The sequence below is a fragment of the Pogona vitticeps genome, chromosome 2, assembly GCF_051106095.1.
Source record: "Pogona vitticeps strain Pit_001003342236 chromosome 2, PviZW2.1, whole genome shotgun sequence".
In the NCBI taxonomy this organism is placed as follows: Eukaryota; Metazoa; Chordata; class Lepidosauria; order Squamata; family Agamidae; genus Pogona; species Pogona vitticeps.
The window spans coordinates 74,767,605-74,792,356 of NC_135784.1; the positions used below are offsets into that span (position 1 = coordinate 74,767,605).

Here is a 24,752-nt window from a genome sequence, read left to right on the forward strand (position 1 = left end):
TATGTGATGGCAACCTTTTTAGTCACCTGGTAACAATCTACACTGGGAACTGGACAGAGGGACTGTGCCCCTTGTTGGTTCTGCTGGACCACTTCAATGTCTTTCAGTACCACTGACCATGGTATCCTACTTGGGCTGGCTCTCTAGGATGGCAATTAGAAGCCCTGTTTTACCTCCTGAAGGACTCTTGTTCAACCCCTTAGCCGTTCATCTGTGGTATCCCTCAGGGCTCTGTTCTGCTCAATGCCTTCCAATGCTATTTAACATATACATGAAACCATTGTGATAGGCTGTCTGGAGTTTTGGAGTTCAGTGTCACCAGTATGTGGATGACATCCAACTTTATCTCTCCTTTTTGCATAATTCTACGGAAGATGGTTCCTGTTTTAAACTGGTGTCTGTCATCAGTGGACTGGATAAAGTGAAACAGAGTAAAATTCAATCTGGACAAGACATAGATCTTTCTTGTCAATGAGAAGGCAGCTCAGAGAATGCAACCAGTGCTGGCTGGGGTTAACTCCTCCTAACCGATCAGGCTTGCAACTTGGGTGTACTCCTGGACTCATTCCTGAATTTCAAACCTCACATCTTGGCAGTGGCCAGGAGTGCATTTGCACAGCTAAAGCTTGTGTGCCAGCTGTGCTCATTCTTTGAAATGTCTGATTTGCCTGTGGTGGCACATGTCTTAGTTACACTCTGCTTGGATTACCGTTAAGCACTCCACATAGGGATACCTTTGAAAAAACCTCAACTGGCTACTCATGTGGACTGGTTATATGCAGCATAAAATTCCTCTGCTGCAACAATTTCACTGGCTCCCACTCTGTTTCTGGGCCCAATTTAAAGTTCTGCATAAAGAATACCCTGCTCAATACAGGAATCCAAATCAAAACATACCTGACAGGAGGCGCTCACTACCACTTGAGGCAATTGGTCCCAATTTTTGTACTACTCTAACAATTAAGAAGTTTTTTTCCCTGATAGTCAGTCAAAATCTGACTTTCTGTAACTTGAGCCCATTGTTTTTTATATATCCCCCCAAAATAGTGGTCATGTTTTTAAAGTGTGCTTTAAAAAGGTTCTTTTAATGTTTGTATAATAAATGTTTTATATTACCCCTTGTTTAATAGTATTGAATTGTTGTATATTTCTTGTCCATTTAGCTTTGCTTCTTTTTAATTTCGAGTCACCGTAACCCCCTTTATAAGAGAAATGTTAAGTAATGACAGTAAAAAATATAAGTCAATGAAAAATTATTTTCTCCTCCCCAAATCCCTTGAGTCCCCTGACTAGTATGGGGTTGGGTACAAAGGCTAATAGGAGAGGGGCGATACAGCTCCAACTCAGAAAGGACTCTGGGATTTTTGTGACTCAGGAAATACATCCCTGTACAGCTGATATCTTATAGACAACCAAATACTGATGCCTAGGGAGACAATTTCTATGACATTTCACATTTTTATTGCAACCAACATTTGAACCCATAAGCAAGTTCAAACGTGTTTATGAATACAGTGGGGTCTTGACTTAAGAACGGCTCGAGTTAAGAACATTTTGACTTAAGAACCACTCTCATAGGAAAATATTGACTTGACTTACATACTTAGATTTGAGTTAAGAACTGAAAAAAAAACCACGTGGGAGGCAGGGAAAGTGCAAAATTTGAACTTTCAGTTAACTGTTGGCCAGTGAAAAGGGTGCCTGTCTGCTTCCTCACTCCTCCCAGCGTTTAGACAGTGGATTGGGAGACAATCTTCGGACTGCCTGGTACTGCCTGGACTGTATTTTCCCTGCCTTCCCTGAACCTTTCTTGACCTAAGAAAAAAAGAAACAAAATATCCCCCTCTCGTGGTCGAAGGCGGAATAGCAGCTTCCCATTAGTTTCTATGGACGGAAAAGAGCAGATACGGATCAAATGGTTTTCAATGCATTCCTATGGGAAATGCAGATTTGACCTGAGAACTTTTTGACTTGAGAACCGCCTTCCAATACGGATTAAGTTCTCAAGTCAAGACCCCACTGTAACCTGGTCTTTCTCACCTGATTACTCATAAACATGTTAAAGCCCACCCACGAGCTCAAATATAGGTTGCAGAAAAAATATGACATGTAATAGAAACCTCCCCCTACACATCAAAACAAACTTTCACTTAGATGTGTGTGCATTTAAGGCAAAGGAGAGGAAATGTGGATAGGCATCAGATGAGACTGGGAGTGTTCTGGGTAGTATGGCCATAGGATAATCCATAGAATACAATGTTTCATTATATTCTCCATAGTGCCAATTGCTGAAGGTTTTTAAATTAGATTATTACAGTTCTAGCAGATGGACTTTTTAACTACTCTGAAAAAAATTAAAGCCAGAAGTATCTAAGGCTAACCTATCCTACTTAGAGTAATCGTCTGCATCTAGACTGTTATATTAATACAGAATTTTCATGGCTCTCTTACAATCCCAAATATTTCTGCTGAATATCTAACATTAATCTACTATCCCCATTAGGTTACATTCAAATACAGTATTCATTTATCACAACCAACTGGAATGTGATCAACATCCTATTTAAATTTTTTAATGAAATTTTAAATATTATAATACTACTTATACCTATATTACACATTTCATCATATAAATATTAGAGTGTTTATATTCCTTTATGTTTCTAAGCAAAAAAGATAACTACACAACATAAAGACTTTAAAGAATTCTAAACTGTATATGCTAAAAACTATTTATACCTAGTTAAGTATGATCTCACCCAAAATCTTTTGTGAAGAAGCAAATTGGTATCGAACTCGGTGCCAGCCAGATACCACACAGCACACGCCTCTGTCTCATGTCTCCACTTAATTTATTGCTTACACCACTGAGAACACAGAGGAGGTCCCTCTGGTGATCTTAAGGATCAAGCAGCAGTTTTAGGAAGGACTATTTCATATTTTGCAAATGAGTGTCATGTAAATTGCAAATTTCTGCCAAGATGTAAAGAAAAGTATTTATATACCACACTGTTACGATATGGAATTTGCTGCCACAAGATCTAGGGATAGATAACAATTTACATGGTTTTAAAAGCAGATCAGATTAGTCATGCTGGCTATTTATACATGTCCAAATAAGGAAAATGTGCCTCTGCAGATCAAGGGCTACAACTGCACTGAAGTAGCCTCTTGTGTACCACATCAAACCATAAAAATTGAGATATGTCATATGAAGAATGTACAAAATTAACATACATTAAAATGGTGCTGTATCAGGTGCATTCAACAGGTTAAATTTGAAATTTTGAAACTGTAAAGACTACTACTTTAAATATGAAGGTAGAAAGGATTTCAATTTCTGGGTGTGTAAAACCATGCAAACTAATTTTGAAACTACCTTTGGATGATTTTGCTGACTTCTTGAACTTAAAGTTATACAATATGCTAATCTGAAATGGATATAGTCAGTCCAGTCCAATAAACATTTAATGTGAGCAATACATTATTCAAATAATGGGCTAGGTGACTATTATCTAAAGGATGTGTATTTATTCTTACCTGAGTCTTTTCTTGAATGAGTACTTCTTTTGACGGAGGCACTGGGTATGGCTTCAAGGCAGCCTTTATTGTTGCAAAAATGAAGTCTGTATGCTCCTTAATAACAGTTTCAAGATAATCACCTTCTGGTTGTGCATGGTAATATACTGTAATCTCATCGGTAGGAACAAGATTTCGCTTTGAAAAAAATCAGCAGCACCAATGAATATTAAACGTAGTCTATAGAAATAGTTTTGTAACAAGAAAATAAAATCTATTTTAGGTATTGTTAGAATAAAGCAGAATCTTAAAAATGTTCCAGCACAATTATTTTTGAAAAATACACAAAAGCAGGAAGGGAATCTAATTATACATCTTATTATAAGTGAATTTTCCTGTGCCAAAGTGCAATGATGCTTCGAGTAACAAGTTTAACAGTGTGCTATCCAACATAACAACATGCAATTGGCCTTCATCATTTCATTAAACAAAAACTGTTGAGAAACAAATATAATTGCTGAATTAAAGGTACGGACATAATTAATGATATAATGAACATAATGATATTCAGTTCTGGATTAAGTCTGTAGTTATTTTCAACCACGTACTGAACTTTATTCATAGATACAGTTACCTTTGCAATGAGAGAAGTCACCTTCATGCACAATTACCTTTGTCATGCTCAATTTTTATCTTCTGTTTTATTCTCCTTTTATAGCCATCTGTTCTCTGTCTATATCCCACACACTCCCGACTCCAGCATACAGAAGACTTCTCCTTCAATACTTTCCTATTATGTTAAAGGACTGATTTGTCTTTTCCCTTCATAGCCATGCTGTTATTATGATCTGCCTAATGATTTTGTTCCCTGCAATGCTGCAGCTGACTTGGCATGAGGTACATATGAATTTACAAGGAAAAAACAAAACAGAAAGCCACTCAATTGGAATAAGTCAAACTCTAGGCTCCTGTGGTTTAAGAAGCATTTCCAGCTCATCACTCCTCCCACAGTACATTTGGAGTTGTTCTTATAACCTCATGTTAGTGCTGCTGTTCTGTATGCAAGCTTCTACTGAAGAGTTGGGCTCCATATAGGCTACTGAACCTGCTACACTGGCAAACATTCTTGCTTTTTAAGGCAAAGGAAAGGGGATGAATACAAATGTGATTATTTTCTATAACTGAGGCTAACAGTACTCCTGAAGTGCTACTTTTCTTGTACATGAAGCACAAAGGCACTTCACACATTGCCTGTAGTGCAGGGGTCTCCAGACTTTTCAGTATAAGGGCCACATCACATATTTTACACATTTTTGAAGGCCAAAGGAGGGAAGGAGGACCCAAGCGATTCCCCAACCCCACTATCTTTGCATAGACAGCAAGGGTGGGGGATCGCTTGGGTCCCCCTTCCCTCCTCTTCCTATGGCCGGGCCGGATAAAAAAGCAAGGCAGGATGGATGCGCCCATGGATCGTAGTTTGGAGACCCCTGCTCTAGTGGAATGGGCCCTCCCCCAAGCCTCTTGGAAGGGCTATTTACAGTGGAAACAATGGTTGAAATCCAGCACTAAGCCACACCAAGAGTGGGCCCACTGAATCAAGGGGATATACCAATTCTCCATTGATTCAACAGGCCTACTCTGGTTGTGAATTACTATTGGATTTTAGCTAATGTATGCAGGTAAATGCATCCTGTTTCCCAGATGAATAGTGTTTCCTTATTTTCAAGACCGGGAAATTTCCAAGAATGCCATTAGGCTCAGAAACGAGGTAAGTATGCTTTGGGAATTTTGTTTTCAGAAAAAATGTAGTATTTCCCTGAAACCATACTGGCAGGTTCAGCAGTGACAAGTGCAACTTTCAGTACATTCGTGGGGGGAACCAGTCCTGCAGGCTGCCAGAACTTGCCCTTCACTGCTCTAAGTTTCAACATCTGGAAATTGATTTCCATTCTTCTTTTTAACTCAGGGGAAGTGTCACCATCGAGTGTTTAAAATATATGTACAGTACTAGAACTATGAACAGCACAGCATTTAAATAGCCCAATATGGAAATGTAATAGGGAGTAGTCCAGTGCTTACTGCACAAACACTTATCTACATGTGTGGCATTCATAGATGATGGAATTTCCCTATTCAAACTCAAGTATTATTAATTAGTTAAACTCAAAAAGTAAAGTGTGAATTGGCTTCAAGAATGTACAGAGCCTAGAGCACGAGTGGTCAGTCTGTGGCCCTCCACAGACTAGTGTACAACAATGCTCATCAACCTTCGCTACTCCCTGTTTGGCTCAGATTGACTGGCGCGCCAGTCCATCACCATATGGAGGAGCTCAAGCAGACTTGAAGAGCAAATGGCTATTGATGAATCATTGTCTCTGGCTTTTAGATGTCAATCGTCACAAGTACTACTGCTGCTGCTATTACTACTCTTATTCCTATGATATCAGCTAAGCTACAATTACAGTGGTGCCTCGCTTAACGAGTGCCCCGTATAACGAAAAAATCGCATAACGATGGCTTCGTTGCCATCGCTTTTGCGATCGCACAACGATCTTGCCTATGGGGAAAAATCGCTTTGCGATTTTTCCCCATAGGCACCATTTTCCCCCAGCTGAGCGGCGGGAGCTTTGAAGCCCCGCTGCTCAGCTGGGGGAAAATGTCGGCAGTGGGCTGTGGCCTCGGAAGGACCCCGAAGCCACCGTCCCCTGCCGACAATTCCCTTCCGAGCTCCGGGGACAGGCTGGGGGGTGGACCGGGGAGCTTGAAGCCTCTCCGCGCCGCCTACCCCCGCCGTTCCCGGACTTCTGGAAGTCCGGGAACAGCCTGGGTAAGCAGCGCTGGGAGGCTTCAAGCTTCCCGATCCACCCTCCAGCCTGTCCCCGCCGCTTAAAGCCTCCTTGCGCCGCCTACCCAGCCCGTTCTCGGACACCTAGGTGTCCGAGGACGGGCTGGGTAGGCGGCGGGGAAGGCTACCGGCATCGGGGACAGGCTGGGGGATGGACCGGGGAGCTTGAAGCCTCTCCGCGCCGCCTACCCCCACCGGGAACGACCTGGGTAGGCGGCGCGGAGAGGCTTCAAGCTCCCCGGTGCACCCCCCAGCCTGTCCCCGATGCCGGTAGCCTTCCCCGCCGCCTACCCAGCCCGTTCTCGGACACCTAGGTGTCCGAGAACGGGCTGGGTAGGCGGCGCAAGGAGGCTTTAAGCGGCGGGGACAGGCTGGAGGGTGGATCGGGAAGCTTGAAGCCTTCCCGCGCTGCTTACCCCCGCCGTTCCCGGACTTCCAGAAGTCCGGGAACAGCGGGGGTAGGCGGCGCGGAGAGGCTTCAAGCTCCCCGGTGCACCCCCCAGCCTGTCCCCGATGCCGGTAGCCTTCCCCGCCGCCTACCCAGCCCGTCCTCGGACACCTAGGTGTCCGAGAACGGGCTGGGTAGGCGGCGCAAGGAGGCTTTAAGCGGCGGGGACAGGCTGGAGGGTGGATCGGGAAGCTTGAAGCCTTCCCGCGCTGCTTACCCCCGCCGTTCCCGGACTTCCAGAAGTCCGGGAACAGCGGGGGTAGGCGGCGCGGAGAGGCTTCAAGCTCCCCGGTGCACCCCCCAGCCTGTCCCCGATGCCGGTAGCCTTCCCCGCCGCCTACCCAGCCCGTCCTCGGACACCTAGGTGTCCGAGAACGGGCTGGGTAGGCGGCGCAAGGAGGCTTTAAGCGGCGGGGACAGGCTGGAGGGTGGATCGGGAAGCTTGAAGCCTTCCCGCGCTGCTTACCCCCGCCGTTCCCGGACTTCCAGAAGTCCGGGAACGGCGGGGGTAGGCGGCGCGGAGAGGCTTCAAGCTCCCCGGTGCACCCCCCAGCCTGTCCCCGATGCCGGTAGCCTTCCCCGCCGCCTACCCAGCCCGTCCTCGGACACCTAGGTGTCCGAGAACGGGCTGGGTAGGCGGCGCAAGGAGGCTTTAAGCGGCGGGGACAGGCTGGAGGGTGGATCGGGAAGCTTGAAGCCTTCCCGCGCTGCTTACCCCCGCCGTTCCCGGACTTCCAGAAGTCCGGGAACGGCGGGGGTAGGCGGCGCGGAGAGGCTTCAAGCTCCCCGGTGCACCCCCCAGCCTGTCCCCGATGCCGGTAGCCTTCCCCGCCGCCTACCCAGCCCGTCCTCGGACACCTAGGTGTCCGAGAACGGGCTGGGTAGGCGGCGCAAGGAGGCTTTAAGCGGCGGGGACAGGCTGGAGGGTGGATCGGGAAGCTTGAAGCCTCCCAGCGCTGCTTACCCAGGTCGTTCCCGGACTTCCAGAAGTCCGGGAACGACCTGGGTAGGCGGCACGGAGAGGCTTCAAGCTCCCCGATCCACCCCCCAGCCTGTCCCCGCCGCTTAAAGGGTAACCGCAGCGGCTACCCCAGCCATGGCCGGACTCTAGGGAGTCCAGCCATGGCTGAGGTAGCCACCATGGGTCAGATCCAAGCCGCGGGGGGAGGGAAAAAACCGGATAATCCGTTCCAGTTGGAACGGATTAACCGGTTTTCAATGCATTTCTATGGGAAATGGTGCTTCCCATAACGATGTTTTCACATAACGTTTTTTTTTCTGGAACCAATTAACATCGTTATGCGAGGCACCACTGTATTGCACTATAAGCAAATGTTGCCCATGGGCTTACAGTAAAGGAACTCTGCAATTCAGTCTACAACTCCACAGTCCTTTTGTTTGTTTGTTTGTTTTTTGTTTGTGTGTTTTTAAAAGGAGCCAGTGTGATACTGGGCAGATTTTTTTTTTTTAAAAAAGGGTTCCGCATGGGAGTTTTCTCTTACAAGGGAAAATGTCAAAACTTCTACTGAACATGCTCAGATCCTTCACTGCTATTTAGACCCCAGAGAGTTTTCCTGTACACATTTTTTAAAGTACATTAACAATCAAGGTGGTAGTAGAATGAGAAGATAACCACAAAGGCAAAGGGGTTGGATGGGATTTGCTTCATCTCCAAGACATACTCACCTTCTTTCGAAGCTTCTGAATACGATTAATTACTTCACGAGCAACACCTTCATCAACCATAGATTGATCAGGAGTAACATCCAGGAGAACCAAAACCTGGCAAATAAAAAACAACGGCAGATGTTCTGAACAAAGTAGCAAATACAAAACAACATTAATAGTTAAACTGTTATAGACTACAAAGGATTTTTTAAAAAGTCATAGGTAACTAAAAATGTGGAGCATGTTGACAAATACAAGAATACCGGAATGCGATTTAATAAACCTTGTGATAAATCATAGCCCAGCAATAAAAGTCAGAACGTAGATGGCCCAGAGCAGCTTCTTTAAGAGGAAGAATGTGACATGCAGCCAATGTAAAATTGGGTTTGAAAATGTGCATTGTACCGTGATATGTATTCTTGATGTGAGCAAACCCTTTGTGTGAGCCTGAATGACTGTCTAGATCCCTATTTGCAAGCAAATATTCCAAAAATGGGTCCTATGCTTCAAATTAAAAGGCCAAGACTCCCAGGAACTGAGGCTAACAAAATTGCATGTGTGGATACCAGTCCTCTGCATCACCCCCAACCCTAGTTGCTACATTAAAATACCTGAAAATCGGAATGTGCTTCAAACTGGGCAGATCCTGCTACAGTCTGGTCAAAGGTGTACATCAGACGGAGATCTTCTTCGTGCAGTTCATGGCCGTTCACCATAATGGTGCCTGATTCATTCAAATCAGAAAAGCATTTATTTTATATTGAAGCACTGTGTCCTACATTTCAAGAAAACTGTAATGACTCTACAATCATATATATCATTACACTCTCTCTTCCTTTCATTTTAAAAATAGCACGTATATAAAGGTGTCTCACTGATTTTGTTCTTATTCAGCTTTCCCTCTAGTACCACTTTTACTTTTTCTTATCCATACTGTAGTTTGGACAGACCTCATTTACTACATTAGCTTAGAATGCTGGACAACCAATTCTATTAATTTGCAAGTCTCAAATATCAGATTTGGGTTTCTACCAAAACTGGAAAAGATTTTATAAGGTTTAAACTTTATGTTCCATTTATCCTCTCTTCTTATTTAGTACCACAATTTGGAACCACTGTTTTGAAAAGCGGGTATGAAATAGATTAAATAATGTAAATAATTAAATCCCTTTTAGGAGTATTTAGTCATGTTCGCTCTTTTTCATAATTTGACAACTGGTTGTTTTCTGCCCCATATTCGGCATTTGCTCTTGCTGAACATTTATTTATCGAGCCTGTCTAACCTAAAAGGCATCTGAGAATGAAAACACAGACTAGAGATGGGGGCATTCGTATATGAATATCTCTGCACAGGTGGCATAAACAAGGGTCCAGCCCCATGAGGCCAGATGGTCCACTCACCAATCTGCCGCAGATGTGGATGGCGTAATTCTATGAATGGCTCCGCAGCGCGCAATCCGCTCGCCACTCCTGGCAGGAGGCGGGAGGACAAGCCTCGCTGCAAGGTCGAAGACGGGCGGGCAGATCACGTGCTGCGGAGGCATTAGTGGAATCACGCCATCCATGTCCGTGGCAGATCAGTGAGTGGACTATCCGGCCCCATGGGGCTGGACCCTCAATGCCACCTGTGTGGGGATATTCATATTCGTATACAAATAACACCATCTCTAGTGCAGACAATCCTTCTTCAAAAAGAAGCTTAGCATCCTCTGCCAAAAAAACCTCTTAAGTGCAAAAGAAGCCAATTTGCTGGCTTAAGTCAAACAGCAACCATATATCAAACTGAGTTAACAGAAAGGTTTTATGTAGTTAGCAATATGCTAACACAAGCTCTAAATTATAGACATCACCCAAGAATGCTTCAGGTTAGAGAAGCAAACCAGGACTATCATTTACAATGAGGGGATTCCAGTGCCTAAACAGACACAATTAAAGCACAGTATTAAAACAACACCACAACCTGAAAGTTTCAAACTAATTTCTGCAGCAGGTTTCTGTAACCTAGAAGATAGTCAATTCAGGCCATTTTTGGTTCATTTCATGTGGAACCACACCTCAGGTTCTCTGTGACCTAATGTTACTCTATGCTGTTTTTGTCATCAGACCAAGTCTCATAATGTAAAATGGAAAAGAAAAATGCAATACCCATTATAAATTAATCTTAGATTTTCTTTAAAGTTGCCCCATTTTCAAACAAGCCCTCTCTGTTCCATTTCAGCATGACAAATGTAGCAGAAAGACAGGCAGAAAGATCTCAAACAGGCCCTTTTGTGGGGGAGGGGGTCCAAATTCTGCCAAAATCACTGATTTTAACTTTTCATTTACCATCTCCGAGTAGCAAAAACGACAAAGGAAAACACAACAACAACCATCAGTCTTGGGGGTTTCACACGGCACAAGATTTTTATCAGGTAAAGGATATTTAACTACAAGAAGTGTAAATACTTTTTCTATCCGTGCAAGTATAGATAATCTGAAAGACAAGGTTGACTTGCTGACTAGACACTTCCCTTAACACTTAATGTATTTGCCGGTGTATAAGATAACTTTTCTGCCCTGAAAAACATCCTCCAAGTGGGGGAGTCATCTTATACGCCAGGTGCACTTGAGAAGGAGCCGCCACCGTGACGCAGGGCCGCGCTGGCTAGGGAAGACGGAGGGAAGCAGAGCCGGTCGCCAGGCTACCCGCTGTCCCGCGCCGCTGAGCCAGCTGCCCGCTCACCCGCCCGCCACCGGAGAGCCGCTTCCCCTCCTCCTCCTCCTCCTCCTCCTCAGGCCTTGTCGCCGGCCATAAACTTCCAGGGCGGGCCCAGGCAGAGCCCCGAGCAGCTGGCACTGGCGCCGCAGCAGAGCCTGGCCGCCCTGGGGGGCCCGTCGCTTGTAGGGCTATGGAACAGGTCTTCAAAAAGTTGGTTTCCTTTGCGCCCCACCTCTCCTTTAATACGCTCAAGGTGGCATAGATAGCTGCCTTCGTTGAAGCCTGTATGGCTGATGAAAGTAAATTGCATCACTCTTTGGTGTTGCTCTTTTATCTTTCTAAACTACCACCATTTCCCTTCAGAAATATACAAACTCTATATTTTGAGTGGAAATGTTGGGGGATTGTCTTATACGCCCAGTCGTCTTATACAAATATGGATTAATTTGACTCTTGTGATTTTCCCAATTATTCTTCAATAAGTTTACCAAATCTATACACTTTTGTGATTATATTACCAACTGAATAGCTTTTAAATCTTTGACAGTTTGTTCTTAGGATATAAAATACACCCAGTGAAATGGATTGGCTTGCACATTTGAATATGAAATTTTCTTTTGCATCTCTTTGTAAAATCACTTCCATCACTTTTCTGATAAAATGTACATATTGTAAGTTACTGACCTGTTTTCTGGAATTCTTCCAACTGCTCACTTGTTAGTTCTTTGATAGCAGCCATAACAGATTTAAAGGCACCTTTCAGGCGCTTCCCAAGCACCATGTGATCAGGTTCTGCTCTCAGACGGATTCCATACTTATCTTTATCAGTTGATAATGTCACCTGACGGACATTCAGTTCCTGCAGATTGACAAAATAATAGAAGAAAAAAAATAGGAAAATCTTATGGGCCATCATAATTAACAAATCAGCAACGTTAATCTAATGTTCAATAGAAAATCATTAAATAGAACTGGACAAACAAAAACTCACTTCTCTACTACAATTATTTTTATTTTCAAGTTCTAGCAATAGAATGAGTGAATTTGTTTACAGTATAACATCTGAATGCATTTTATTACTGAATTACACTAATTCTTATCTAATCAATATCTTACATCAAAAAGCTTCACAAACCTCGTTCTCTATTCTTACCTTTGTTTCCATTATTCACCTTGAAAGATCTCAAACCTACTCCATCCACAAATCATTCTATCTCTAGGGGTATGGGACAACTTCATTCAGCTCTTGCCCTCCTTGGCTGTCATTAGGATAGCCACTCCCTTTTTAAAAATTTAAACAATTCCTAAATAAATGACCTGCCTGAATAGTCAATAGCTCTCTAAAACAAAGAATTGGTTATTATATAATTCAGCTAATGAAAAGCTGTAAGTTACAACTCACAACTATGCACACTATTAAAAAACATAAACTGGTCTATTAATCTGTATTACCTTCTAATGTTTTGCATCTGAAAGAAATTTTACAATATTTCTGTTATGGTTGCTATTGCTTGTAGTGAAGGCAGGGAGACTTTTTGTATGGTGAAAGAAATGGGCACACAATATTATAAAGAGATCTTTGACTTTTATGAGACACTAAACTAGAGGAACCTGATACATGAAGCCACACAAGGGATCACCCTGTCTGGTAGTATACATTAATATGGAGTAGCAGAGTATGGAATCTCTTTCTAATCCTCAAATTCTTGAACAGATTAAATACATCATACTCAGACTGCTGTCATCATAGCCCTACTTCCAACACCTCTAGAGATACAGCTATGATATTTAGCAGTGGCTGAAGAACTGCAACAGCATAGAATCTATATGGGCTGGTCTCCTGTGCATACTGTGACTTTCCAAGCATACAACATGGCAACAACTTGACTATAAATGTGTAAGAGCTTTTGGTATCCACAATGTCTTCTGTTCTTCCATCTTACCTCAAGTATGTACTTTTCCAAGGACCTGATATCTTCCAATACCTGTTGATCCTTATGGATAACCACCACCTCTTTCAATGGATACTGAAATTTAATTCAACAATTTTAGTTTTGGGGGGAGGAAAGGCCACCAAAGTCTACAACCCAATGAAACCAAGGCTATTGAAACCACTTCATGGTGCACTTTCTGCAATTTATTGATTTATCTTGTATCTTTTTCTGGCAGCACCAATAAGTGCTTTTGGGATACTGATGTAAAAGAAGTTAAAGGACATCTTACCTTTACTGGAATGGTTTTCCTATCTCTGATTACTCGTCCAAGCTCAATAACAGATTGCATTTTGGAAACAGAACTTTCAATGTTTTTGTCAATCAGATCCTCCCTAGATTTAAAAGGAAAACAAGCATTTCAAGAAAAAACGTTTTTAAATCACAACCTACTTTTAAAATCTTTATGAAAAAGAGAGTGGGAATCTTTGATGCCTTGGAACAGTACTTCTGTTCATCTTACAAATGAAAACAAACACCAATCAGCTGATTAGTATACCAGTGAAAGCCTACACAGCTTAGTGGATGGAATGATAGGCCCAAGTACTTATTTTGCTGCTCAGCCGTAAAGCATGCAACTAAAATCAAATCATTTACTGCTACTCCAACCCTACCTTCCCCAATAAGTCTTTCAGGATAAACCTGTATTACGTACTAAGAATACTGAGAAAATACTGTTTTACTCTCCTGGGCTTATTGTGTGTAATATTTTAATGTTGTTTGTACCATTTTATTGCAAGTTTCTTGCTGACGTGCTCCATCACCTCCTGCTGACTCGTTTTAGTTATCTATCAGTACACATTTTAAATTTCACTAATAGCTACTTTGGAAGTTCTTTGACTGAAGGTACAAAGGAAATTTTTGATAAAATAAAAACAGACATAGAATGTGATGGCTTCAGATATACCAACGCAAGTGCTTTAAAGGAAGGGTTCCATAAGCATGTGCCCTTAATTAATTATCTCAAACACAAGCAATAATTGCATTACAATCACTTGTCTGTAGGTGCCAAATGAACAAGTAAAAACTCAAAAGAGAATCAAATGCTAGACTGCATTTCATGCTGCAAGTAGAGCTAAATAAGGAGGGAGAAAAGAAATTGGAGCTGCATGCTAGCTGTATAGAAAATAGAATTTCAGCTAGTGGAATTCCCTCTTTTGCCCAGCCTTCCCAAGTTAGTAAAGACCTTTGTTTCGGGGGAGTATCTAGAAAGTATTTTTAATTTTCTGGATAATTTGGTCTTCTTAAATTTTTAAAACATTTTTATTACAGTTGGGCCATTTTCCAATGCACTGCTTATGTTTTATGCCATGTTGCAGACTGGAATGATGTTTTAAATTAATCATTTGCTTCCTTGTAAGACACCTTGAGCTTTGTATAGACAAGTTAGAATATGAATGAGTTTTTATACTTAAATTATTAAAGAGCCCCGGGAACCTTGTTCACTTTTAAGCCTATCCTTCTATCCTTCCAGACTTCTGGACAAACAGTCAGTGCTATTATTGGTTTCTCAAACAGCTCCATATTTGTGAAACAGGAGCAAAAGGTGACAAAAATTGAAGGAGCAGATTGGAAAGGCCCTTGCAAAATACCTTAAAAGAAAACTATAAGTTATGCACTACCAAACTGCTTTTCAAGTTTTTACACAACCAAGCAAAAAATGAAACTATGAGCTGATGACAAATTCAGTACAGCTTGTTTCTAATTTAAAGATGAGAAGAGAAACACACCCTTTAGCTTCATAATCTTTTATCCCCAAAGTTCAGCATGTAGGGTTAGCTGACTAAGAGAAAACACAGGTAATAACATTACAGTAAAAAGCAAACAATTACTTAATAAAGATTAGTGATTTCAGTAAAAAATTACTGAAGGTTTACTTCAGTAAATATATGGATGGATTAAAATGAGTTTTTTTCTAACAATTTACTTTGACCTGGATAAATCCAGCTCATCATCTGTTTACTTGTCCTTTGCAGCCAAGCATATTGCGAAAGGAGAAAGATGACTGCCTGTGATCAGATTATTCATAAACTGTATAGAGACTGAGTGGTTCTGATTACTTTGAAGTTTTAGTGCCATTTTTGTTATTGCTCATGTTTAATTCATGGGTAGGGGAGAAGCTTTTTCATTTATTCTTGCTATAAAGGGGTGTTTCCTAATTTCTCTGCTATTGAGCCCACTATCATAATTTTCTGCCCCTTTAAAGAGAGAAGCAGGTAGTCTGTGTGTGTCAAGGCTACACGGCCTGCCCCAAACTGCCATTGCAATCCTTCTGCCTCAAAATAGATGCCTCCAATAGCAGATCTGTTTATCTTCCCCTCCCACTGCGGAACTCTGGGATGCTCTCTCAGTAACTATAGGTTTTTGCCCTTTCTAAACAATAAGAACTTAAAACATATATCTAGAAAGATGAAACAGTTTATGCTAAGATCAATAATTATCTAATTGCATATATCAAGCAGAACATAGGAGACTTCAAAGAAGATGGATATATTTTTCTTTCAAGTAACAGGAATATTATACATAACAAAACAACTACTTTAAGGAGCCAATCCTTCAGTCTCGAGAGACTATGGTAACATGCTCTGTATGGAGGACTTGGAACAGGGTCTAGTGTGGCTGAGAAGGCCAATTTGAGAGTGACAATCCCTTCCACACTGAAGACAAATACTATCTGTCCCCCATCCAGCTCCCTGATTTTGCTGGTTTCGGGACTGCCTCTTTGCCTTGGCCTGCTGGACAAGGATCTCTTCAAATTGGGTGAGGCCATGATGCACCACCTGCCTCCAGGCTGAATGCTCAGATGTCAGGGTTTCCCAGCTGTTGAGGTCCATTCCTAAGACTTCAGATCCCACTTGCAGATATTCTTGTATCGCAGCTGTGGTCTCCTCTGAGGCAATTTCCCTGCACTAATTTTCCATACAGGAGATCTTTTGGAATCCAACCATCAACCATTCTCACAACATGTCCGAGCCAATGTAGACTGATGACTGTGACATGTACAGTCTGACTGCTTTCTGGATAAGTGCATTATACAGTGCGGGGACATGAGAAACATGAAACCAATTCTTGCTGAATGCCTCTACTATTACTACAGAGCTCTTCTGAGGGGAAAACCCTCCCTCATTATAGAGCAGCTATTGAAAACAAACAGAATAAACAAAAAGTCAATTCACAGTTTCTTTTTTCAAGTAATTTACTTTCTCAGATCACTCTAATTTCTGGCATCATTAACTGAAGAGAACAAGAAAGCACCTGGGATTTAAGACACTAAGTTAGAATCCTATAAATAACTGAAGATCCTTTTAATGTGCCCTACATGATAGCCATCCAAGGGCACCTGAAATGACGACACACATTGTGTTACACACTAAATCATGTTTTTATATTGCAGAAATCCATAGCATTGGATTATCAGTATAATATATGTTTAGCTATCTTGATAAATGACTCAGAAGTATTAGAAAACTGCCTGTATTTCTCTTTCAAAACTACATTTATATTAGGTACATCTCCAATTTGGACAGCAGCTGCTGGTTTGCAGTTTGGCATCAAATAACATTATTTTAACATTATCCATTAGAGACTGAAGGCAGATTCTCTATCCCAACCCCCACCCCAGACAGCAGGACAGTTTGTTGAGCTGACAGTGGAAACATTAGGAATTGGTTGCTGTGACCTCAGTAGCTGTGTTGGAGAGGAAATCATGAGGCCTAAACCAAGACTACACTTTCAGTCACATCTTCTACTGTAGTGCTCAAAGACATGTAAATGGAAGTGCAGGGTCTTCCAGCCTTAGGGCATCTGATGGTCTCAGGCTGTAACTCTTAGGTTTGGGGGGGGGAGGGCCTATATTTCCATGTCAAAACTATGTTCATACTAGAGAGTCCAATTCCACCCCTAAAATACATCTGGACTACAATACCCAGAAGCCTTTGCTAACACAGCCAATAGCCTACAGTATCAAGTCTTCTGAGAGTCCTAGACTACCCAGTACCCCAAGGCTGGAAATATATGCACGTTTCCCTTCGGGCAAGCAGAATTTTGACTGGCATGTATCCTGTACAGAAGTCACATGAACATATTTTACTTGGTATTTTTAACAAGTAGTCAAAACCATGTTGCTGTTACTTTTTGAAACATTATTTTTACAAGATTAGATGTTAAAGGCCATTTGCTGGCATTAGTTCAAAAAAGTCATGAATTTAACATCAAGGAGTTATTTGCAAGACATTTTTTCCAAGTTCTGCTTATAAACAAAATTCAAAGCTGATGGAGCCCTTTTTGCCAAGTACATTCATGCAACAACATTGACCTCCAGGCCTTTTGCCCATGCAGGCAAACTGCAGCATGGCCAGAAGACCAAAAAGCCAGAGAAGAAACACTTGGGACCAAAAGGGGAATAAATGCCTCTTCAGGCCAATTCTCTGCCAGCACTCTTCTACAACTTGCTGTTGTTACATGCCATCAGGTCACCTCCACCTAATGGAGACCTCTGCAGCTCCTTTTGTTTGTTTTAATTACTGATCTACGGTCAATTTTTAAAATGTTGTCATCCACTTGTTTCCAAAATGGTTTAGCAGCACTGGTTTTCTTCTGCAGTCTACAATTCAGCACTGTGTCTAAAGATTTATGAGAACACACAGCCACACAAACACTTATGTATGCAGCAGCAGATTCCAATGCCATTTTACAACTGAATGCGGAAAAGCTTATAACAACACCTGATTTGGAATTACAAGAAGAGCAGAAGGGGAAGGACAAAAACCAACAGTGGGGAGGGGAGCAAAAAAGTGGCATCTGTGTAGTTTCCTAACCCATGCCCAAAGTAACTGAGGAAAACAGTATGCCATACTTTGTGATTAAACAAATGCTGTTCATCAAAAGTCTTTGGCTACAATCCCCACTGCCCTTTACTACTGGCCACACCAGCTGGGGGTCTGGGAAGTTGAAGAACAATTTCTGTAGCCCCAATTTGATTTCTGTAGCCCCAGCCACTCAACCTCACATTCTGGAATTCTCCATTTGCTTCTGTTGCCAGGCAGGAAGTAGGAAGAGTAGTGGCCCTGCCATGAGGATAACTTAACTGACTCAACTGAAATCAACACAGATCGTCAAAAGAACACTTTGCATGTTCCTGGGTCATACAATATATAGTAGCAAGAAAACAGACCAGAACAGGCTTCAAGCAGTACCAATTTCATTCTTCTCTCGTGCAGCGTTGCCATGCACTGCATATTTATCAGCTGCCAGAGTTGGGAAGGAATCTACCCACATCCATGACTGTTCTAGTAAACTGGGTTTTTTCCTTTACCAAACCAATGTTCTTGGTCCAAGACCTCAGTGGTGGGGGTCTGTTCTCCACCACTTTAGCTTTTTTTCATCAGTATGCATGCTGAAATATTGCCTCTGGCTATTAGAAATCCAGATGCCTGACTTTTCTGTGCCACACTTAACTCAGTTTAAGCTGTAGCCAGTAAAAAATGATAGCTATTTAATGTCTCACCATTTAATTTATTGCTCCACTAACTCAGCACATGGTGCAGGCACAACACATTTTCTATAACATATCCTTATTTTTTTTTTAAAAAAAGGGGAATACAGGAATTAAAAAAAACAGAACTAGTGCTAACCAAATTTCTGACATTCTCTAGAATACCACTGCTGCTTTTGCTAAAGGTCTAATAATCATCTACTTCAGAACTAAAATGCACCATAGTTTCCATAATTCATCAATGAACAACAAATACACAGAGTATCACCCCCACTACTGCAAAGTGCAAAGGGAATATAATTTAAATTTCACAACAGAGCTTGAGTATTCACTGCAGCTGAAAGGGTTCCTCACCTAACTTGAGGAAGCATGAGGTAGTGAATGCTGTCAGTATTCTTCTCCTGAACAGATGCTGGATCAATAAGAGTCTTCAAATTCTGGTACATCAGTTCAGTGATAAAGGGAGTATAAGGTGCCTGAAATGACATTTTTCATTAGACTATTGTTCAGATGCATGCATTTTCAAGTAATTAACTCATTCTGCTAAAACAGTTTGTGAAAGCTCATAGATTTCCTTTTACTGGAAACACATTTTCTTCCACATTTTTCAATGCATGATTAAATTCCATGCTGTAGAGTTCAAACTGAAAGTTGTTTCCAAGGAAAATAACCAAATATCCTTATCTGAGCTAAATGCACATAGACATGCTTAGTAATCAGGATGGAAGATTACTGAGAAAAAAGGTACACTAATTGTACTAAATCCTATGTTAGTCCCAACTGAAGCAGAATCATTGAAATCAACTGGACTTACATCAATGCCAGCTAACTAACAAGCCCCACTGATTTTAATAGCTCTAGTTGGAACAAACATCAGATCTGGCTCATAACTTTGTTACTATTCAAAAACAAACAAACAAACCCTCTCACTTTGGACAGAGGAATGCGCAAGTGCATTTATCAAGTCCCAACTCCTCAAGCAACCCTCTCTTTGTGGATCTGATCTGCCTGCAAAGGGAGAATTCACAAAGATGGGTGCAGTCTTGTTCCCCCCCCCCAGTGTAGCTGAGATTCTCAGAACATTGGATTTTGCCCCTTTTATTCTACTTTGTGCTTTTCCTATGACCCCACACCCAGAATCACAACCTATACACAGAGCTATAACATCCTTGAATCTGAAGCCAAACATTATTGGTTTTCTAGTACCACTCCAAGCGGTGAAGCTTTTGTACCAGAGCTAATTATGAGAATGACTATGTGGGACTCTGATAGACTCTTACCATAAGTCTGCACATGGAGAAAAGAACACTAAATAATGTTTCTAAGGCCATAATGCAGTCATCTGTTCCATTTTCCCCCTGTTAGAGAAATATTCATACGTATAGTAGAGATTAAACAAGGCACAGGTTTTTTCTTATTTATTCTAAAGTTAGATTTTACACACATACACACACAGATGCAACTCAGATTTAAAGGAAATGTGAATCAACACAGGTGGAGATTGTTTCTAGTTCTTATGTACCAGAAGCAAGAACAGCCTACCTTCAACCTCCTGCGGTTCATTCTGACATACCAATTGGTAAGCACATCCACAAACTTAACTAGTCGAGGAACAACAGTGTACAATCTGTAAGCTGAAAATGAACAAGAAAGCACAAAACAACCGGATAAATATCATGGCAATATTTAAACACATATGTAAAAAATTGAAAACAGTATCACTTCAGAGTAAAATTGGATTTAATTATGAACCACTTTTTTTCTTTCTTAATCAAGGTTTGCAAAGCCACTTCCAACCCTAGTTTCCAATATGGATTAAAAGGAGAACACTGATTAATACCATGATTGTCACTGGTGCACAATCAACGTCAAACTTTGGATAAAACCATTAAAGGAAGGACAGGGAGAACATTTGCACTGGAAAAGGATGGAGACAAAGTGGTAAGAGTTCAGAATTCTGAGGCTGAATAACAATTTGCAACACATGGTTTATAGGAACCAACCATTAAGAAGTTATTAAGTATACCATATACAAATAAGCACCACTTCTATAATAGACTGGTGATTATGGATCATTTTGTATAGTTTCTTGGCAAACTGCTAACACAACTGTTTTACCTCTTACTTTGTTCATTCATACCATAATCTCTCGAGACTGAAGGATGCCTAATCTGTTCATTCATTCATCTGTTAAACCAATTTTCTGCCTTGCTGTCAAATAATGGCTTGTAACAATATAAATACATTGAAATGTCAATAAAATGCCAATTAAAGAACATTAAAACAATGTAGGTAAGCTCTGTATGAAAATAAATCGTTAAACCAATTACTACATATTTACAGGGTCGCCTTGCCTGCTCAAATAACATAAAGCCAAAACCAGAACTAGTTGGACTTTCCTTGGCAGCACTTAAAAGCAGCAATTCAATAGGCATCCTCTTGCATTTTTACCATCTCTTTACTGGCAAGTTTGCCTTAGTAAGTGGAGGAGGTTAGAAAGAATTTTTAAGCATATTTATTACAGAATATTTTTACAGCCTTGTTTAGTCATAATAACAGCATAGGTTAAAGATCCATAATCATAACTTTGGCAGTTTTCATGCAATGAAAGTGAATTCACAAGCCCAAACACAGAGTGGGTTCACTACAGCAGTGGGATAATTTTCTGTGAGTTATGTGTGCTTACAAATTCAAGAGCAGGAGCACATGTCCTACCTTTTGCAGGAGGGAGATTTTCGTATTGTCATCGCTCTTGCTATAGTGTGTAGGGAGAGGCAGGTGCCATGAAAAATGGGAGATACTACCAAGGAGGGGCTTGCTATCCCCCTCCCCACCCCCAATACCTATTGTTTGTGGATCTCAGGGAAGAAAACATTGGTTGGGCTACCAAGTGGAACTCTGCTGTTGCCGTTGGCTAGCTTTTTTAAAAAATCTGATAAAAGAATCCAAAGCCGTTCTCTCCCATGGCGGTGGACAACTTGTCCATTGCCACCACATAGCAGGCAAAAGCAATAAACAAGAAGACAACATAAGTAAACATACACAGAAATATTTCAGGTGGTGTCTTTGTACTGCAAAATTCTGTAGTACTCAAATAAACATAATTCAAATCTTGAAATGTTATGAAAATGTACAGAGGATACGCACCAGCCATTTCAACTTTGAAGAACTGAATCAACGACTGTGTGAAAGAAAGAATCCATTTGTCCATAATGTTGTCACTTCTTTTGACTGTGTTCTCGTTGTAAAGAAATTCCTTTCCATCTTCCTGTGAATACAAGAAGAAAAATATATGCAGTATTATAATTTTGCTACAAGACAATGACTCTGTGTCTCACTGCAGCTAAAAAGCATTTAAACATGAACTCATCCAACAAAGTAAGTAGCTGATGGACTGAAGACCTATCTGCACTGGACTATGTAATGATATAAGTGGTAACATTTTCATTTTCTTGGAGTCTCCTCGCAAAACTCCTGTAGTTGATGGGTCTTTCAAGAAGCCAGTTGCATACTATACATTAGATATATTATTTTTGTGCTATTTAGATCACACATTTCACCCTAAAATAGGGCTCATGTTCTATATTTTACACACACACACACACACACACACGAGTTGACTGTTAACTTATCTTGTTTCTGTGACAAAACTATCTACAGAGAATGCCATACTAAATGCTGCTTACTAAGTAGAGGTGTACTATCACACTCTACTGTAAGGAAAGCAGTTTCAAGTATGGTACCATCAGTTCGAATTGCTCAGTAAGAGAGGCAGTATTACATTACAATAGCCTCAGTTGCTCTAATAAGGCTGGATAGTTTGAAAAGTGCATTAGTCAGAAAGATCTGCTTTCAAGGTTTTCATATAATGACTTCTCATTTGACTTTACTCCCATTAGCTGGGTTCAAACCACTTCACTTTAGCTTTATAATACATAGTATTATTGTACAAAAAATCCAGTGGACTGAAATTTCAAAGGAAGCTTAAAAGGAAAAAACACTACTTGGAAATATTTGCTAGCATGCTCAGACTGACTGACTATTGCATTCAATGTAGAAGTAGTCAGATCTTCTACTTCAACCAACTTCCATCAAATGATACATGCACACATTTAAGTAAATGCCTCCAACAACTTAGGAAAAATATTTTATTCACACAATTGACCAAACTCATCTACTATGAAAACACATATTTTAGGCATAATTTGCCTCAACATGGAAAACATATTTAGATCAGTTATTTTTCTTCATTCAGAAACAAAGACAGAAAGAACATGAAAATATTAGGGCAACTGAACTATATTATGAGCACTGTCTGGGGACACTCAGAATAGCTAGTTAATTATGAATCTCTGAAGCACTCGTCGCAGAGGTGACTGCTAAAAACATCCACCAATTTTCATCACTATCTATTGTAGTCTGCTGCCTTCGTTGTAAAGTCTCCAAAGTGATTTCAAAAGCTCTTGTACTGTGAGAGGCGAGTCACTGTAAGTGGTTCAAGTTATCAATGTCTAGTGCATTTGCTAGTATATTATGTTCATTGAGAATGAGGGCTTCCCATTTGCCATATCTTCTTCCCCAACATGCTGACTGAAAAACAACTAGTCAGCTATAGCTGCTGAGAGAAGAGATTTGAATTTATGCACTAAGTATTTTGAAATTCTCATCATTGTCCCATCAGAAATGCTCCCCTCAAGGTTGTCAAACAAATCTGTTGCTATCATTGATTTAAGATAATCTACCCTTAAACACAACATAAAACTACCAAGTTAAATATTTTTGCTGTTCTTGGAATTCAACAAACCAAACACTGTTCTAAAAATCTTGGCATATTTGTTACCATTCTCATGTAGAAATAGTATAGTAGTCCTCCAGACACAGTTATCAAATGTGTCACTGAATAATATAAAAAGTTTCTTTTTCACGTAGGATTATAGACTTCAGTATAAAAATGATATGTATTCTTAGCCTTCCAGAAAACTAAATTTCAATTAAAAAAACATCTAGGGATGGAAGAAGGGATAAATATTTAGGCAGTTCCATTTCTATTTTGCTTTATCATAAAAACAGAAAATGCCTGAAAGAAAAATCCTAAATGGATGAGGCAGGAGATTTACGTAGTGCAAGTTGATCTGTCACTTTCAACGTTTTGTTGGTCCATACTAGCTAGGCTGAAAGGTGCTGCAGATGGGAGATGGGGGGAGTGTTAATTTATGTTCCAGGCAAGATGATTTCACAGCCCTGTGGTCTACTGAGGCGAACGTCTTGCACAGACAATTGTACTTGGAAAGGCATATGAAAAGAATGGGTATAAAGCCTGATGACTGTAAGAAAAGGTGTCAGAAAAAAAAACTGAGGGCAAATCTTGGTAGAATAGAGGTATTCAAGAGAAAATTAGATACTGTATTTTTCGCACCATAAGACGCACTTTTTTCCCACAAAATGAGGGTGGAAAGTCTGTGCGTCTTATGGAGCGAAGAAAACAAATTATATTTTCCTCTTTTCTTCTCCTAAAAAATTGGTGCGTCTTATGGAAAGGTTGTCTTATGGAGCGAAAAATACGGTAACACTCTGTCAGTTCTGATTTAATTTGGATTCCTGTATTGAGCAGGGGTTGGACTCAATGGCCTTATAGGCCCCTTCCAACTCAATTATTCTATGACTCAATTATCTTTCTCTTTGTCCTGTTATTAGCGCATATGTTGGGCCTTATCCATACTTTCACCAAAGAGTCTGCCTCCTTCAAACGTGGCTGTTGTAAGGAAAGTCATGGTTATAGTTTTTTTTTTTAATTCTTCAGCTACTGAAACAGTCAAGTTGTTATTTCAGAGGCTATGATCTAATTGGAGTAGAATATAGGGTCACTCCAGTTACAGAAAAGTTGCAGGAATTGAATGGTTTGAGCCTGGTTAAGAAAGCCCTAGAAACTAAAGAAAGAAAGCCATCCCAAAGATCAAAGCATTATTTTGCACAGCTGTGCACTGAATCAAATAGATCTTGTGGTACATTTGTTGCTCCCCTCCCACTTTCTGCCCTTTTTTGTTTTTGTTTGCTATTCACATATCTTGTCAGCTGATAGAAGGCAGAGT

At 40.9% G+C, this 24,752-nt stretch overlaps 1 protein-coding gene across 2 annotated transcripts in view; it reads right to left on the minus strand.

Moving 5' to 3' along the window:
- IARS1 (isoleucyl-tRNA synthetase 1) overlaps positions 1-24,752 on the minus strand; it is a 117,203-nt gene that overhangs the window by 28,771 nt on the left and 63,680 nt on the right. For both annotated transcript variants that reach the window (XM_020806598.3, XM_020806597.3), the window contains exons 20-29: positions 21,811-21,931; positions 20,206-20,297; positions 19,944-20,021; positions 19,018-19,139; positions 13,402-13,504; positions 13,122-13,205; positions 11,863-12,037; positions 9,092-9,204; positions 8,499-8,594; positions 3,541-3,717 (exon numbers count right to left, since the gene is read on the minus strand). In XM_020806598.3, the coding sequence (XP_020662257.2) occupies positions 3,541-3,717; positions 8,499-8,594; positions 9,092-9,204; positions 11,863-12,037; positions 13,122-13,205; positions 13,402-13,504; positions 19,018-19,139; positions 19,944-20,021; positions 20,206-20,297; positions 21,811-21,931 (1,161 nt within the window). The remainder of the gene's footprint in view (positions 1-3,540; positions 3,718-8,498; positions 8,595-9,091; positions 9,205-11,862; positions 12,038-13,121; positions 13,206-13,401; positions 13,505-19,017; positions 19,140-19,943; positions 20,022-20,205; positions 20,298-21,810; positions 21,932-24,752) is intronic.